General features: G+C 41.5%; 1 protein-coding gene across 20 annotated transcripts in view; it reads right to left on the minus strand.

Moving 5' to 3' along the window:
• ALMS1 (ALMS1 centrosome and basal body associated protein) overlaps positions 1-15,908 on the minus strand; it is a 175,718-nt gene that overhangs the window by 58,030 nt on the left and 101,780 nt on the right. For 15 of the 20 annotated variants that reach the window (XM_070068938.1, XM_070068936.1, XM_070068924.1 and 12 more), the window contains 4 exons: positions 12,186-12,418; positions 9,268-9,393; positions 9,121-9,159; positions 3,844-4,014 (listed from right to left, as the gene is read on the minus strand). In XM_070068938.1, coding sequence (XP_069925039.1) covers positions 3,844-4,014; positions 9,121-9,159; positions 9,268-9,393; positions 12,186-12,418 — 569 coding nt within the window. Of the gene's footprint in view, positions 781-3,843; positions 4,015-9,120; positions 9,160-9,267; positions 9,394-12,185; positions 12,419-15,908 lie in introns of all 20 variants that reach the window. The other 5 variants (XM_070068937.1, XM_051842738.2, XM_051842735.2 and 2 more) reach the window with 3 other exon arrangements.

Consider the following 15,908-nt stretch of genomic DNA (forward strand, 5'->3'; position numbering starts at 1 on the left):
ATTAATCAGCTTTCCATTACTATCATGAAATACGTAAGACAAGCCATGCATGAAGGAAATAGAAGCTTATTTAGCTCACAGCTTTAGAGGTTCAAACCCAAGACCAGGCCCTCCCACTGGCTTGGTGTCTGGTAAAAGTGCAGAACAGCCAGTGGTGAAGCACATGCAGAGAACTGACCATTGGCAAGCTAGGAAGCACAGTGTGGCTGGGCCCATCTTGGCTGTTACAACCAACCCTTCCACAAGAACTATCTTCCAAGTAAATGGCCCTGGTAACCTAAGGATCTCACAGTAGGCCCACCTCTCAAATACGATAGTAGGATTCCCACCTTCTTAGTACCAACCACCTGTGGCTTTGGGGTTTAAAGGGCTGCTTGAGCATGGGAACAAAATTACATTCAAACTACAGAAGCAATTCTTTTTATCTTTTACAATATGCTTATAATACACACTAGCAAACATGTTTCTCTGAGTTCTGTGAGTCACTCAAGTAAATGAACAGAATCTGAGGACGGGGTTGTGAAAACCTGGATTGATAGCCAGTCAGACAGAGTACGAGTAAAATAAGCTGGGGCTGCGATTGGCATCTAAAGGAGGAGAGAGGCAGTCTTGGGGACTGAGTCTTCAATGTATAGCGGCTGCTACTTTCTCCAGGTAGACAGGTGAGAACCGAAGTCAATCACAGGACACCCAGCTGGATTCTGCTGAAGACCTGCTTGTTCGCTTGCTTACCGATAGGGAGAAATCTTGACACCTTTTGCGGTCACAGAAGTCTGTCTTCTTGTGGAGTGACAAAAAAAATGTTTTTTTCTATATCAGTGTTATGAAAATCCAAGATCATATCCCAATGTGTATATTTTTAGTCCGTCTTTTTTAATATGGGAATTCACATCCTTCAGTGGTGGGATTTACTCCTGTACTAGTTCAATTCCTTTACTTCTACCTTTTCTTTTGTCTCTATGAAACACTTACTTTTAGATGTTGAACTTATTGGGTCAATCTTGAAATTTAAAAATTTTCTTTTTCCTTCTCTTTGTGTTCTATTTTCTGAGATTTTCTCACTTTTATATTCCAGACTTTCCCATTGAGATAATTATTATTATTATTATTATTTTGGACAGGCAGAGTGGACAGTGAGAGAGAGAGATGGAGAGAAAGGTCTTCCTTTTCCGTTGGTTCACCCCGCAATGGCCACTGCACTGCGCTGATCCAAAGCCAGGAGCCAGGTGCCTCTCCTCGTCTCCCATGCGGGTGCAGGGCCCAAGCACTTGGGCCATCCCCCACTGCCTTCCCGGGCCACAGCAGAGAGCTGGACTGGAAGAGAAGCAACCAGGACAGACTCCGGTGTCCTGACCGGGACTAGAACCCGGGGTGCCAGTGCCGCAGGCAGAGGATTAGCCTAGTGAGCCGTGGCGCCGGCCATGAGATAATTATTTGTAATATCATATTTTATGGTCTCAATAAACTATTAATAGGTTCTGCCCAATTTCCTCAGGCAGGCATTCTCCCCTCCACCCTTCTTCCTTAATCTTCTAAAGTGGGAGGGTCAGAGGTTGGGCTTCTCAACCAAGGTGAAATTCCTGTAAAGAATTGAGGCACGGAGGGCCGGCGCCGCGGCTCACTAGGCTAATCCTCCGCCTTGTGGCGCCGCCAGCACACCGGGTTCTAGTCCCGGGCGGGGCACTGGATTCTGCCCGGTTGCCCCTCTTCCAGGCCAGCTCTCTGCTCTGGCCAGGGAGTGCAGTGGAGGATGGCCCAGGTACTTGGGCCCTGCACCCCATGGGAGACCAGGAGAAGTACCTGGCTCCTGCCATGGGATCAGCGCAGTGCACCGGCCGCAGCATGCTGGCCGCAGCGCGCTGGCCGCGGCGGCCATTGGAGGGTGAACCAACGGCAAAAGGAAGACCTTTCTCTCTGTCTCTCTGTCTCACTGTCCACTCTGCCTGTCAAAAAAAAAAAAAAAAGTCAACACCCTGCTCAGACCTGAGGAGAGAAGGCGTGTGTTCAACAGGCTCCTGATTATGTTTTAAGATGGCACTAACAAAACTAGGATCATCCACAAGCTGGCTAATTCTAAATCTGTTTTCTCATCATTAAAAAAAAAAAAAAAAGAATTGAGCCAGGAGAATAGCTTTTAGGGAGCAAAGTTTGAAGTAGGTCAAAGGTGGGAGTGTGTTGGGGTGCTCAGATAACTGAACCTGACTTTATTTCAAACATACCGTCCATACCAAATAAAATCAGAGGGTGAGATACAGCTAGTGAGTTCTTTGTGTGCAAAGGCTTCACATGGACTTCCCTTAGGCTATCATCTGTTTCCTGCCAATTTTTTCATATTCATCAACTTCTAAAGTATCTGACAGCGGGTTCTGTGTCAATCCAACTGCCACTAACATATAGGCAGTGGCAAACAGGTAAGGCATTCCCAGGGGCATGAGGTCTTCATTTCTGAATGACATTTTGGTAAAAATATTTCTCCTTCTGTTTACTTGGCAGTCCCAATGTTACCTGGCAAATATAACCCTTTTCTCTCATTTCAAAGGTATATAAACAGTCTTCAATAAGCTTTATAGTTCAGCAAAAATTATCTAGGAGAATAACCATTTGTGCTTTAGCAATTTTTCATCCATTTTCATCACAAAGGTAATGTTATCACACAAAGTCAAAAACACTATGCCAAAACTAGAACAAAGTTTTAAAATTGTCCTGAGGTCAGTAGTACTTGTTTGGCTAACAGCTATGTACAGGAATTTTTTTTAAAGTACATTTAACAAATAAATACAGGAAATTAGACATACAGAATTTTCAATGGTTCCTGGGACTTTCATTAATTGAATATTATCATGTATCACCTAAAGAACTGTACAGAAGAAAAAAACTAAGTGAATCCTTGAAGATTAAAACCTTTTATAGGGGCTGGTGCTTCGGTGTAGCGGGTAAAAGCTACATTGCTGCCATCCTATATGGGCACCGGTTCGAGTCCCGGCTGCTCCACTTCCAATCCTGCTCTCTGCTATAGCCTGGGAAAGCAGTAGAAGATGGTTCAAGTCCTTGGGCCCCTGCACCTGCATGGGAAACCTGGAAGAAGCTCCAGGTTCCTGCCTTCGGATAGGGCTTCCTTCGGCTGTTGCATCCATTTGGGGAGTGAACCAGTGGCTGGAAGACACTCCCCACCCCCAGCCTCTGCCTCTCTGTAACTCTGCCTTTCAAATAAATAAATAAAGCTTATAAATCATTTATTTAAAAAAATACCTTTTATAAAAGAGTGGGGCCTGCATCCAGGAATAAAGCTGAAAACTAAAATACATACAGTGATCAGATGGATCAGACATGAATAAAGCAGACCAGGTCTGAGAGCTATGAGGTCAACAGGATGGATGTCCTGCCTTCAGGGGCAGCAGTACTTCAGCTGCAGTGGATTATTTCCATGACGTGAGGTGAGTAAAGTTACTCTAATTTTTCAAGAATAAGCCAAAATCATATTTTTAAATGCTGGCAGCAAAATTTTAAAAATTTTATAACATCCACATGAGCAACATATTTCCTTGCAGAGTCCAGTCTAAGAAATGTTAGTTTCAACATCTGACAAATCAATGAGGCAATTTAATCAAGATTTTCTGTGGATTTCTGTGTCTAAAACATTTGATTGGATATCCTTTCATTTCAAAAGTTGTATCATATTTTATCTCATATGGTAAAAATAAAGTTTAAAGTTTTTTCAATTCTCTGATATTTTACTTTTTAAATATATGCTCAATAGAGTAACAAGCAGAAAAGTCTGAATAACAAAGCAGAAAGATGAAAGGGGAAAGAAAAAGCTAGAAAACACAAAGCCAATCCAGTTACCTGCATTATCTTTTGGAAAGGGAATTTTCTCCAATGACAAGGATGGCTTAGACTTTGCCCTCTTACTATAGATCCCTTCTTTATGTTTAATGTTTACAGTGTCTGGAAGTTCATCATCCCTTGTGCCTAGCACCTGAGCAGGGAAGTCTGGAGCAATAGCATCATTGGATCCTACAGAAAAACAGGAAAGTAATACAATTAACACACATGTAGACTTGAAGTTGAGAAAGACTTTTAAATATTTGCTTCTTAGATCACTTCTACCAAAAAGATGCCAAGTTGGGAGGGTTGTAGAGTATTCAGAAGGAGATGTCAAATGAAGTTATAAGACATGCAGAATAAATTCCAATAATGCAAGAATGAGAAAAAAATTACATAAGAAAAGGCATATAAAGTACAGTACTTTATATGTTCAGGAAGGAGTCTATTTTTCCCAAGTCAGGAAATTTTCTGGAGAAAGAGAAAAAAATGAATTGTACCATAGGCTTTCTGTTATGAAGAAGGCTGAAAGATATTTTAGGCAGAAGTTACAACAGAAGTAAAGACAAAGGGGAATTTAAGAATAGCCAGGGGCCAGAGCTATACAGCAGGTAAAGCCACCACCTGCAGTGCCAGCATCCCATATGGACGCTGGTTCGAGTCCCGACTGCTTCATTTTGGATCCAGCTCTCTGCTATGGCCTGGGATAGCAGTAGAAGATGGCCCAAGTCCTTGGGCCCCTGAACTTGCATGGGAGACCCAGAAGAAGTTCCTGGCTCCTGGCTTCGGATCGGCGCAGCTCTGGCCTTGGCGGCCAACTGGGGAGTGAGCCACTGAGAAGTGGAACTGCTAAACTATATAATAATTCTACATTTAGTTTTTAAAGGAACCACCATACGGATTTTTTTTCTTTTCTTTTTTTAGATTTATTTATTTATTTATTTGAAAGGCAGAGTTACAAAGAGACAGAGAGGGAGAGACATAGAAATTCTCCATTCACTGGTTCACTCCCCAAATGGCCACAATGGCCAGGGCTGGGCCAGACCAAAGCCAGGAGCCAGGAGCTTCCTCCCAGTGTCCCACATAGGTACAGGTTCCCAAGTACTTCACCATCTTCTGCTGCTTTCCCAGGCGCATCTGCAGTGAGCTGGGTTGGAAGTGAAATGGCCGGGACTCGAACCGGCTCCCATATGGGATGCCAGCACTGTAGGCGGCAGCTTTACCCACTACGTCACAGCGCCAGCCCCCAATCATACTGTTTTTCAAAGCCCCAATCATACTGTTTTTCAAAGTGGCTAAATGACTTCATATTCCCACTTGGCAATACATAATGGCACCAGTTCTTCCACAACCTTACCAACATTTGTTATTTTCTATTCTACTTTTCAAAAATAATTCTAATCCTAATGGTTGTGAAGAGGTAGCCTAATATGGTTTGGGCTTGTTACTTCCCTCAGAACTAACAATATAGAGCACCTTTTCATATGTTACTGGCTACTTGCATATCTTACTTAGAAGAAGTTATTCATATTCTGTGCCCATTTATAAATCAGACTGCTTGTTTTTTTCTTACTGAGTTGTAAGAATTCACCAATTATTTTGGGTATCAATCCCTTATCAGATATATGAGTTGCAAATAATTCTTCCCATTCTGGGATTTATCTTTTTACTCTGTTGACAGTATTCTCTGATGTACAAGTATTTCTAATTTATTGGTCTAATTCTTCTATTTTTTCCTTTTGTTGCCTCTTTGGGTATCATGGTAGAATTTTAGAAAAATTTCTTTTTTACTCTAGATTTCTTTAATCACCAAGTCATGAATAAAAAAAACCTTTTACTCTCTTCCATTAAAGACAAAAAACATACTATTTAATTATTTGGCTTTCTTAGTGTCTTTCATTCCCAATTAGCTTCTGGCATTCTGGCTCACTTTTTTTTTTCTTTTTTTGACAGGCAGAGTTAAACAGAGAGAGAGAGACAGAAAGGTCTTCCTTCCATTGGTTCACCCCCCAAATGATTGCTACCGCTGGCACGCTGCGCCAATCCGAAGCCAGGAGCCAGGTGCTTCCTCCTGGTCTCCCATGCAGGTGCAGGGCCCAAGGACTTGGGCCATCCTCCACTGTACTCCCAGGCCACAGCAGAGAGCTGGCCTGGAAGAGGAGCAACCGGGACAGAATCTGGCGCCCCAATCGGGACTAGAACCCTGGGTGCCGGTGCTGCAGGCGGAGGATTAGCCTAGTGAGCTGTGGCGCCGGCCCTAGTTCACTTTGTAACTAATTTTTTTTATTATTTGTAAGAATAATATTTATATTAAACTGGCTTCAGAGTTCACCACTGATCACTTTAAGCATTGCTATATTTTTCTTTCTTGAATTCTTCATTTATATCCATCTTTTCATTGGGATGAGTATATTAAAGAGAATTTTTCAAGAAGATGCTGGAGACCGGCACCGTGGCTCAATAGGCTAATCCCAGGGTTCTAGTCCCGGTCGGGACACCGGCTCTGTCCCTGTTGCTCCTCTTCCAGTCCAGCTCTCTGCTGTGGCCTGGGAGTGCAGTGGAGAATGGCCCAAGTCCTTGGGCCCTGCACCTGCACGGGAGACCAGGAGAAGCACCTGGCTCCTGGCTTCAGATCAGCGCGGTGTGCCAGCTGCAGCGGCCATTGCGGGGTGAACCAACGGGAAAAAGGAAGACCTGTCTCTCTGTCTCTGTCTCTCTCACTGTCCACTCTGCCTGTCAAAAAGAAAAAAAGATCCCGGAGTAAAATAGATTTTTATTGTACTTGCATATTGGTGAAATAAATTTTTATTGCCATATTACTTGGTGAGTATGTACTGGGATCCATAAATCCTACCATTATATCCTCTTTCCATTAAGTATAAATTTAGTTCAGTTTATTTCTGATATTTAATATTTTAATTAAGGAATGACATGTTTTGGTTTTTATAAATTTTAAAATCATGTGTTTATAGAATAAATTTTAAATTTTTTTTTTTGACAGGCTGAGTGGATAGTGAGAGAGAGAGAGACAGAGAGAAAGGTCTTCCTTTTGCCATTGGTTCACCCTCCAATGGCCGCCACGGCTGGCGCACTGCGGCTGGCGCACCGTGCTGATCCGATGGCAGGAACCAGGTGCTTCTCCTGGTTTCCCATGGGGTGCAGGGCCCAAGTACTTGGGCCATCCTCCACTGCCTTCCCGGGCAACAGCAGAGAGCTGGCCTGGAAGAGGGGCAACCGGGACAGAATCCAGCGCCCCGACCGGGACTAGAACCCGGTGTGCCAGCGCCGCAAGGCGGAGGATTAGCCTATTGAGCCGCAGCGCCAGCCAAATTTTAAATTTCAATTAAAATCTTTAAATACTATGCATCATGATATCTCACTAATAGATTGTATGAGAACTTGCAATCCACATACCATGTTCTTTTTTCAGAAAAGGGAAGTTTTGGGGCTGGCGCTGTGGCATAGTGATAAAGTCACCACCTGCAGTGATAGCATCCCATATGGACACTGGTTCGCGTCCTGGCTGCTCCACTTCTGATCCAGCTCTCTGCTCATCCCATATGGGATGCCGGCACTGCAGGCGGCAGCTTTACCTGCTATGCCACAGCGTACAGCTCTATTGGTCTAAGAAAGAATTGTTTTCTTTTCCCAACTTTATCCTCAGACTCGATAGATAACATGAAAACTACAATCTCAAATGCATATGGCTAACTTGATCTCCTTTTTGTCTCACTGGTGCTCACAGAGACAACATTTCTCAGGACTCAAAGCTCTACCCAAATCTCTTTCTCCTCCCACTACCATCCAATCATTGTATATGTTATTGTCTACAACTAGATAGATGTTTTAGGTATATCAAGACACTCTAGGGCTCAAAGAATACTGGGACTCCTGACCAGACTTCTATTGTCTATATTCCGTCTTCTGAACTAGGGAGTACAGGGGATTTTTCTACCAACAATCAATTAAATGAGCTTGTTTTATTTCTGGTAACCTAATGGTTACCAGAATACTGTTTTTAAAACCACAGCCTTGCAGACAGTGGACATTTCTTCATTTCTAGCTATAAACTTAATTAATCCTAATATTTGGTGAACATTTTTGTGTTTTGTCTTTTTTTTCTATCATAGTAGAAAATCAGAGGAGTCATCAGAGGTTTTAATGCAGTAACCATTAGAAACTAGTTTGGTCAACTGTCATATAAAGTTAACAACAACAATAAAAATCTGCCAGCAGGGCCAGTGGTATAGTGTAGCAGGTTCAGCTACCGCTTATCACCGGTTTGAGTCCCAGTTGCTCTGCTTCCAAACCAGCTTCCTGCTAATGCAGTCGAATATGGCCAAAGCAGCTTGGTACCTGCCAACCATGTGGGAGATCACAAGGGAGTCCCTGGCTCCTGGCTTCAGGCAGGCCTAGCCCTGACTGTTGTGGCCATCTGGGAAGTGAACCAGCAGATAGAAGACATCTCTCTCTGTCTCCTTCTCTTGTCACTTTCAAATAAATAAATAAATCTTAAAAAATTCCTAAAACCAGGGATAATGTCTCTTTGCTTTGTAATTCTATACATACAAATATGTTTGTAACAGATGGTAAAGAAAACTATCTCCCTAAAGTGAGCCAAGTCATCTCCTATGGATGGTTTCAGAACGCTATCACGTGCATTAAAATATACAACACCAATTTCATACCTTTACCTTAAAACCACCACAGGAATTACTGATTAAATTCCACTAGGAGATGCTATTCATTTCCTAGGTCTGCAGTTTTTCTATAGTGAATTCACAGAAATGTTTCAGGATATTATAAAATGTTAGGGAAACAACAGTAATATTTTACGTCTGGTGTACTCCACAAACTACTAGCTCAAAAGAGTTCAAAGTTTCAATATCAGATTGTGCTATTTTCATTCAATGCTGCCATGTCTTTCAATGGCTGGATTTTTGGCCGTTGCTACAACAACAACAACAACAACAAAACTGAAAATGGCTGTGCTTCACTGTTGTAGAGTGTCCAAAAGTCAAAACAAAAAAATAAATAGTTAACAGATTTTATCTGAGTTGTCCGACCAAAACAATAAGTGTTCATGTCCTAATATCTTAGCAGTTGTTTGAAAAAATACTTAATGTATATATATGCATTATACAGAAGGCTAAGAAAAAAAATCACTGAACAGTACAGATTCTATGAACTAAGAAAGCATAGAAACCTATGCCTTAGATGAAGTCCATTAACCCAAACAATTTTCCATAGAATTTTCTTTAACAGATATTTGTTAATTGCTTATGTAAACTTACCTACCTGAATCAGAGAGCAAAGCATGAAAAGTTCCATATTTTACTGAAAGATTAAAAAGCACTGAACTTTAATTTGCCATTCCAGAATAAACCAGTCAACACACAAATAAAATTTAAAAATGTAAAGTTCCGAAAAATTTTTACATAATACCTGAATGTGAGCTCTCAATGGTGGTGTCTGATTTGGAATCTGGAAATGAAGGAGTCTTTCCTAACTGTGGAACATAGAACATCTTCGAACTGCCAGATGGCTTATATGGCAATAGTTCAGGCTGGGCTAAGGAGGTAAAGATCAGAACAATTAACAAATATTTATTAATTCACCAAATACACGTTGAGAGCTTTTTAAGTGCCACTCAGTGATCAAGACTTTTGAGTCACATACACACAAAATGAATGAACAAAACAGAAACTTATCTTTGCTTTCAAGAGGAACCAGAATTCTTGAGGGAAATGAATAGTAAACCATAAATGTACACATAAAAAATGCTGAGAAATTAGGAATACAGGAGAGACTGGGGCAGGACAAAGTTTAAATAGGACAAAAGGAATACATTTCACTGAGAAGATGAATTTCTATCGATATAACTGCCTAACCACTTTTGAAAATGTCTATGGGAGCCGGAGTTGTGGTAGAGTGGGCAAAGCTACTACCTGCAGTGCCAGCACCCCATATGGGTGCCAGTTCGAGTCCTGGCTGCTCCACTTCCAACCCAGCTCTCTGCTATGGCCTGGGAAAACAGTAGAAGATGGCCCAAGTCCTTGGGCCCTTGCACCCTCATGGGAGACCTGGAAGAAGCTCCTGGGCTCCTGGCTACAGATCGGTGCAGTTCCAGCCATAGTGGCCATTTGAGGAATGAACCAGCAGACAAAAGATCTCTCTCTTTCGCTGCCTCCCTGTAACTCTGCCTTTCAAATAAATAAAGCTTTATTAAAAAAAATAAAAAGAAAGAAAGAAAGAAAATGTCTTTGCTAGGGTCAGCACTGTGGCATAGGACAGTAGGTAAAAATGCCACCACTCAGGATAACAGCATCACTTATGGCCAATGGTTCATGTCCCAGCTGCTCCACTTCCAATCCAGCTTCCTGCTAATGGCCTGGGAAAAGCAGCAGCAGATGACCCAAGTCTTAGGGTCCCTGCACCCATGTGGGAGACCTGGATGGAGCTCCTGGCTCCTGGCTTCGGCCTGGTCCAGCCCTGGCTGTTACAACCATTTGGGTAGTGAACCAGCAAATGGAAGCTCAATCAATTTCTTTCTCTCTCTCCCTCTAACTCTGCCTTTCAACTAAATAAGTAAATCTTCTACTAAAATATTTTTTGAAGAAATAATTATTTCTTAGTGGGGTAAATGGAATCTCATTGTTTAAATATTATCTGATTATTATAGAGGCTGAGTTTTTTTCTAGATACAGTTGCCCCTTTATATCCTTAAGAAGATTGAATCTAGGACCCCTGTCCCCCACAAATACCAAAATCTGCAGATGGTCAAAACCCTAATATAAAATAGCTTAGTATTTGTCTATAATCTACCCAACATCCTCCTATACATTTTAAATCATCTCTAGATTACTTATAATAACTAATACAATGTAAATGCAATATAAATGGTTATTATACAGTACTGTTTAGGAAATACTGAAAAGAGAAACAAGTCAGTATGTGTCTGGTACTGATGTGGTATTTTTCTAACATTTTTTATCTCTGGTTTACTGAACTCACCAATGTGGAATCTATGGGTATGTGGAACCAACTGTATTTGTTTTCCCTTCCAGGTGTGAAAACTGTCAAAGGCCCTTCAAGTCTATCCTCCTTCCCTTTCATCTACACACTATGTTCTCCAATTTCCCTTATAGTCGTAAATGCTCATATGAGTAACTATGTCCCAGAGGATAAGTGTGAGAATGTTTACAACTTCCACTGACTCCATTAAAAACAACCAATTAAAGCCACCCCAGTACTACAGTTCCTGATAGCTGCAGCAGCTACTCTGGAATTGGAAACAGCAATCACCCTGAGAGGGTGACAGAGCCACCACATCTGGATCACAGGTCCCTGCTCTAGACAGCTTGCCTGTAGTTTGGAGTTTCCATGATAAATTAGTCTATCCTGTACCCTAACACACAGTCAGTAAGCAGTCAACTAATTCTAAATCAACTGAAAACACCACTATCTATAAGATCTTGAACTAATTACTCTTCTATTTTTGCATCAGTTTTCTTAACTATAAAGTTGACATAATTCCTACCTCTTAGAGTTACTGTGAAAACTAAATTGATTAAAAAACATATAGTGTCTTAAACAGTAATTTTGATTTGTTTGGAGGCAAAGTATTGAATTTTTCCAATTCTTTTTCTCCATAAGTTATGAATTTAGTAACAAATTATGTAATCTATTTTCTCCATTGTGAGAAAACAAGTTACCCTTTTTTACCCAAATTGTGTTATTCTTCCTGATAAACTTTAAGATTAAACAAGATCAAAAGAATTCTATTAGAACTTAGTATTTAAATTTGGAGTGGGGAAGAGGGAAGGAGACAGATAAACAGTGAGACAGGGAGACCTCCCATGTGCTAATTCATTCATTCCCCAAATGCCCAAAAGGGTTGGGCTGGGGCTGGACCATGGCTAAAGCCAGGAGCCAGGAATGCAATCCAAGTCTTCTATGTGGGTGGCAGAGATCTCCAAGGTGATATGCATCAGGATGCTGAAATGCAAAATAGTTGAGACTCAAACCCAGGCACTCCAGTGTGGGTTGCAGACCCTGGTGATGGTTCAAGTAATTAGGTTCCTACCACCCACATGGGAGACCTGGATTGAGGTCCCAGCTCCTGGTGGCTCTGGCTCCAACCCAGCCTCGGTCATCATGGACATTTGGGAAGTGAACTAGTCAATGAGAGGTCAGTCTCTTCTCTCCTCCCTCTCTGTCTCGGACTCTCTGCCTATCAAATAAAAATTTAAAAATGTTAAATAAAATTAATTTTTTTACTAGAGAGATAGAATCACAAATTCCTAAGATAATTATACATAAACATTGGCATAATCATATGAAACACAATCAAAATTTCTTACCATCCGTGCCACTAGTAGGAGTGATCTGTTGAACTGAGGATGATGAAGCAAACCTGACAGGAGGTTTGGGTACCTTTTGGGTTCTGGGCTCTGGAATTTCATGGCCATCATCTTTAGCATTAATAAAAATCTCAGATGAGAACATGGTCTTTTCTGGACTTTCTGTAGTTATCTGAGTGACGGCATCAGATGATATTTTTCCAGAAAAAGGGGTCTTACTCTCCTCTAGAAATCTGAACAAAAGAAAGGACATAGCAGGTGATATCCTTGGCTTATTAAGAATAAAAATCTCAAGGACTATTCAAGTAACTACAAGGAATATATTGTGGAAATATGAATCTCAAATGTTAAGAAATATCCATGGGATCCCTGATTTTGTTACATATTAAATACAATGCACTCACGAATGTGCTTACTTTTATTTTGAAACCTACTTTTAGTTTTAATTTAGAATTCCTTTGTTTAGCTCAAGAAATAGTACATTTCAGTTGAAAATATACTCATTTTCTTTTAAAGCACTAGATGTTACTATAAATTAGGCAACTGTGTTAAGTGTATAGAGTATACAAAAACAAACAAAATATGCAGAGCCTTCCCTCAGGAGTTCCTAAATCAGTGGGGAACCACAATTTCTCAAGGTTACAGTTATGTGTGAAGGTTACAGAATTTATATTAGAGTGGAATAAAAAAATGATTGAATAAATAGAGAAATTTTGCTCAAGAATTCCAAATAACATTTCTAGATACCTCTCACCAAAGGTGGTAAAGCTTAATCTCCTCCTTCCCTGAATAGGGGTCAGACATGGTGAATTTCAGACTAGAGTATAAAAAGGGAGAAACAGCCACTTCACAGTGAAAGCACACAGCAAACTGCCTCAGCCTAGTGATTACATCATACAATCCCTGTATTGTCTGAGAAAGGAGAACTTCACTTCTGTGATGTTCTTTCCTAAAACCTGAAACTACAGTCTAATCATGAGAAAACACCAGCCAAATCCCAACTGAGACACTATAGGTCCACAAAATATGAAAGGACTGTTATAGACCACAATTGTCTCAGTCTATTTGGCTGCTGTAACAAAACACGACTGACTGAGTGGCTTATAAAAAAAAATTTTTTTATTTCTCATGGCCTTGGAGGCTGAGAAGTTTAAGATCAAGGCAGTGGCAGATTTGCAATCTGGTGCAAGCCTGCTTTTAGTTCATAGATGGTACTTTCTCAGTACATCTTCACTTGGCAGAAGGGACTAGCTAGCCCTCTGGGGACTCTTAGAAGAGCACTAGTTCTGGGGCCTGCATTGTGGCAACGCTGTCATTCCATATGGACACTGGTTCAAGTCCCAGCTGCTCCAATTCCAATCCAGCTCCCTGCTAATGCGCCTGGGAAAGTCATGAAGATGGCCCAAGTGCTTAGGCTCCTACATTCACATGGAAGACCTGGGTGAAGGGCCTGCCTCCTGGCTTGGGCCTGGCCCATCTCTGCCTGTTAAAGCCATTTGGGGGGTGAACCAGTGGATGGAAGACAGCTCTCCCCCACCTTCCACCTCACTGATAATTCTGCCTTTCAAACAAATCAATCAATCTTGTGCCATGGTAGGTTAAGCTGCTGCCTACAGTGCCAACATCCCATATAGGGACTAGTTCAAATCCCAGCTGCTCCACTTCTGATCCAGCTCTGTGCTAATGGCCTGGGAAAAGCAGCAGAAGATGGCCCAAGTCTGTGAGCTCCTCTCACCCACATGGGAAACCTGGAAGAAGCTCCTGGCTCCTGACTTAGGCCTGGCCCAGTACTGGCCGTTAACAGCTGTTTGAGGAATGAACCAGCAGATCAAAGATCTCTCTGTCTCTCCTCTCCTTGTAATTCTTTCAAATAAATAAATAAATCTTTAAAATAAAAAGAGTACTAGGTGGATTCTGAAGAATCCACCTCATGATCTAATCACCTCACAAAGGCCCCACTTTCAAATACCCTAGTGATTAGATGTGAGCCTGAGAATTTTGGAGGGACAGAGAAATTTAGACTATGTAACATTATGTCCCTATACTCCATCTCCAAATTCAAGCCCTTCTTGCAAGCAAAATACATTCATTCTTTCTCAATAGCTCCCAAAGCCTTAACTCATTCCAGGCATCAACTTTAAAGTCTCTGTCCAGAGTGTCACCTAAATATTACTTAAATCAAATTATGGGCAGAACTCAGTGTACAACCCATTCTGAGACAAAATGCTTTCCAAGCTATAAATCAAAATGTGAAATCAAATGTGTTCTGTGCTTCTAAAATATTATGGTAGGACAGGCACAGGATAAACATTCCTGTTCTAAAGGGGACAAATGGAAAAGAAGAAAGGGTTAAACGATCCCAAACAAGTCCATAATCTTAAAACTCAAGAATCATCTTCTTTGACTCAAGGCTGTGCCCTCCGACCCACTGGGGAAGAGGTTCTACTTTTTGGATCCACTATGAGTGGTGGCTGGGTGGTGCTCTGGGTGGCTGTACCCCCACTGTCGTTCTCAGTAGTGGAGTGGAGCTACTTCTTTAATGGCTCTGTGCCAGGGTCACACACTGGCAGCTCTCCTACACTGGAATCAAAGCCTGTTGCCTTGCTGGTAGCTTTGTTCTCCTGGCTCATGTTGCCCTGTGGGAGTTCTCCTAGGTGGCCCTGTCATCCACAGTGGTTTCCTGCCTGGGTTCTGTGGCCGTTTGAGGTATCTACACCTCCGCAGCATTGCTGAGTGCAGCGCATGCAGTACTGGAGCCATATCTAGCGCACTAAGGGTGACAGCACGAGGGTAACAGGGCCTAGAGGCAGTGTTGAGTAGTAGTAAGCACCAAGGGCCCACTGTTGCCCTTGGTATCTCTTTTGACATTTTTTTGTCCCCGTGGCTCTGTAATGAAAGTGACAGTCCAATGATCTCCAAAATGTCTGTGATAGGAATAGCAGTCTTCATAAGCTCCAAATGCCTTTGGGATCATTCTTCAGTTGTCTCGATGACCAGCACCTGGCTGATCCATCCTAATCTTCTCAACACATACCTGGCCATACCACCGCTGAACAGTGTAATCTCTCCGAATATACTTCTGCATTTTTTACAAATGGATGGGCTGAAAGCTTTCCAAATCTTCACTTTTTGCTTCCTTTTGCATTAAAGTTTCATCTTTAAATAATTTCTCTTTTCTCACATTATATTATCACCATTTAAGATAAGTCACACCATCAACACTTTGCTTAGAAATTTCTTCAGCTAACTACACGATTTCATCATGTACAAGTTCTACCTTCCACAAAACACCAGTATATGAACACAGTGCAGCCAAGTTCTTCAACACTCCATAACAAGGAATGCCTTTCCTCTACTTTCCAATAACAGCTTCTCCATTTCTGTGGGAGACTTCATAATGGCCTTTATTGTGCAGCTTTTTAATCACTTATGTTATCTCTAAGAAGACTGAGGTTTTCTCTATAGTTTTTGTCCTGAATTCACTAGAATTGTCCTTAATAGTTTGTTCACAGGAATGTAGGCCTTTGCTAGCATGCACCTAAAATTTCTTCCTGCTTTGACCCTTAATCTAGTTCCAAAGCCACTTTCACATTTTTAGGTATTTGTTTCAGCAATAAATTCACTGCTTGTTATCAATTTTTGTCTTAGTCCACTTGGGCTGCTATGTGAAAACATTAAGGACTGGGTGACTTATTAAAAAACAGCTATCTATTTCTCATAGTT

Source organism: Oryctolagus cuniculus, chromosome 2 (assembly GCF_964237555.1).
Source record: "Oryctolagus cuniculus chromosome 2, mOryCun1.1, whole genome shotgun sequence".
NCBI classification, from domain to species: Eukaryota; Metazoa; Chordata; class Mammalia; order Lagomorpha; family Leporidae; genus Oryctolagus; species Oryctolagus cuniculus.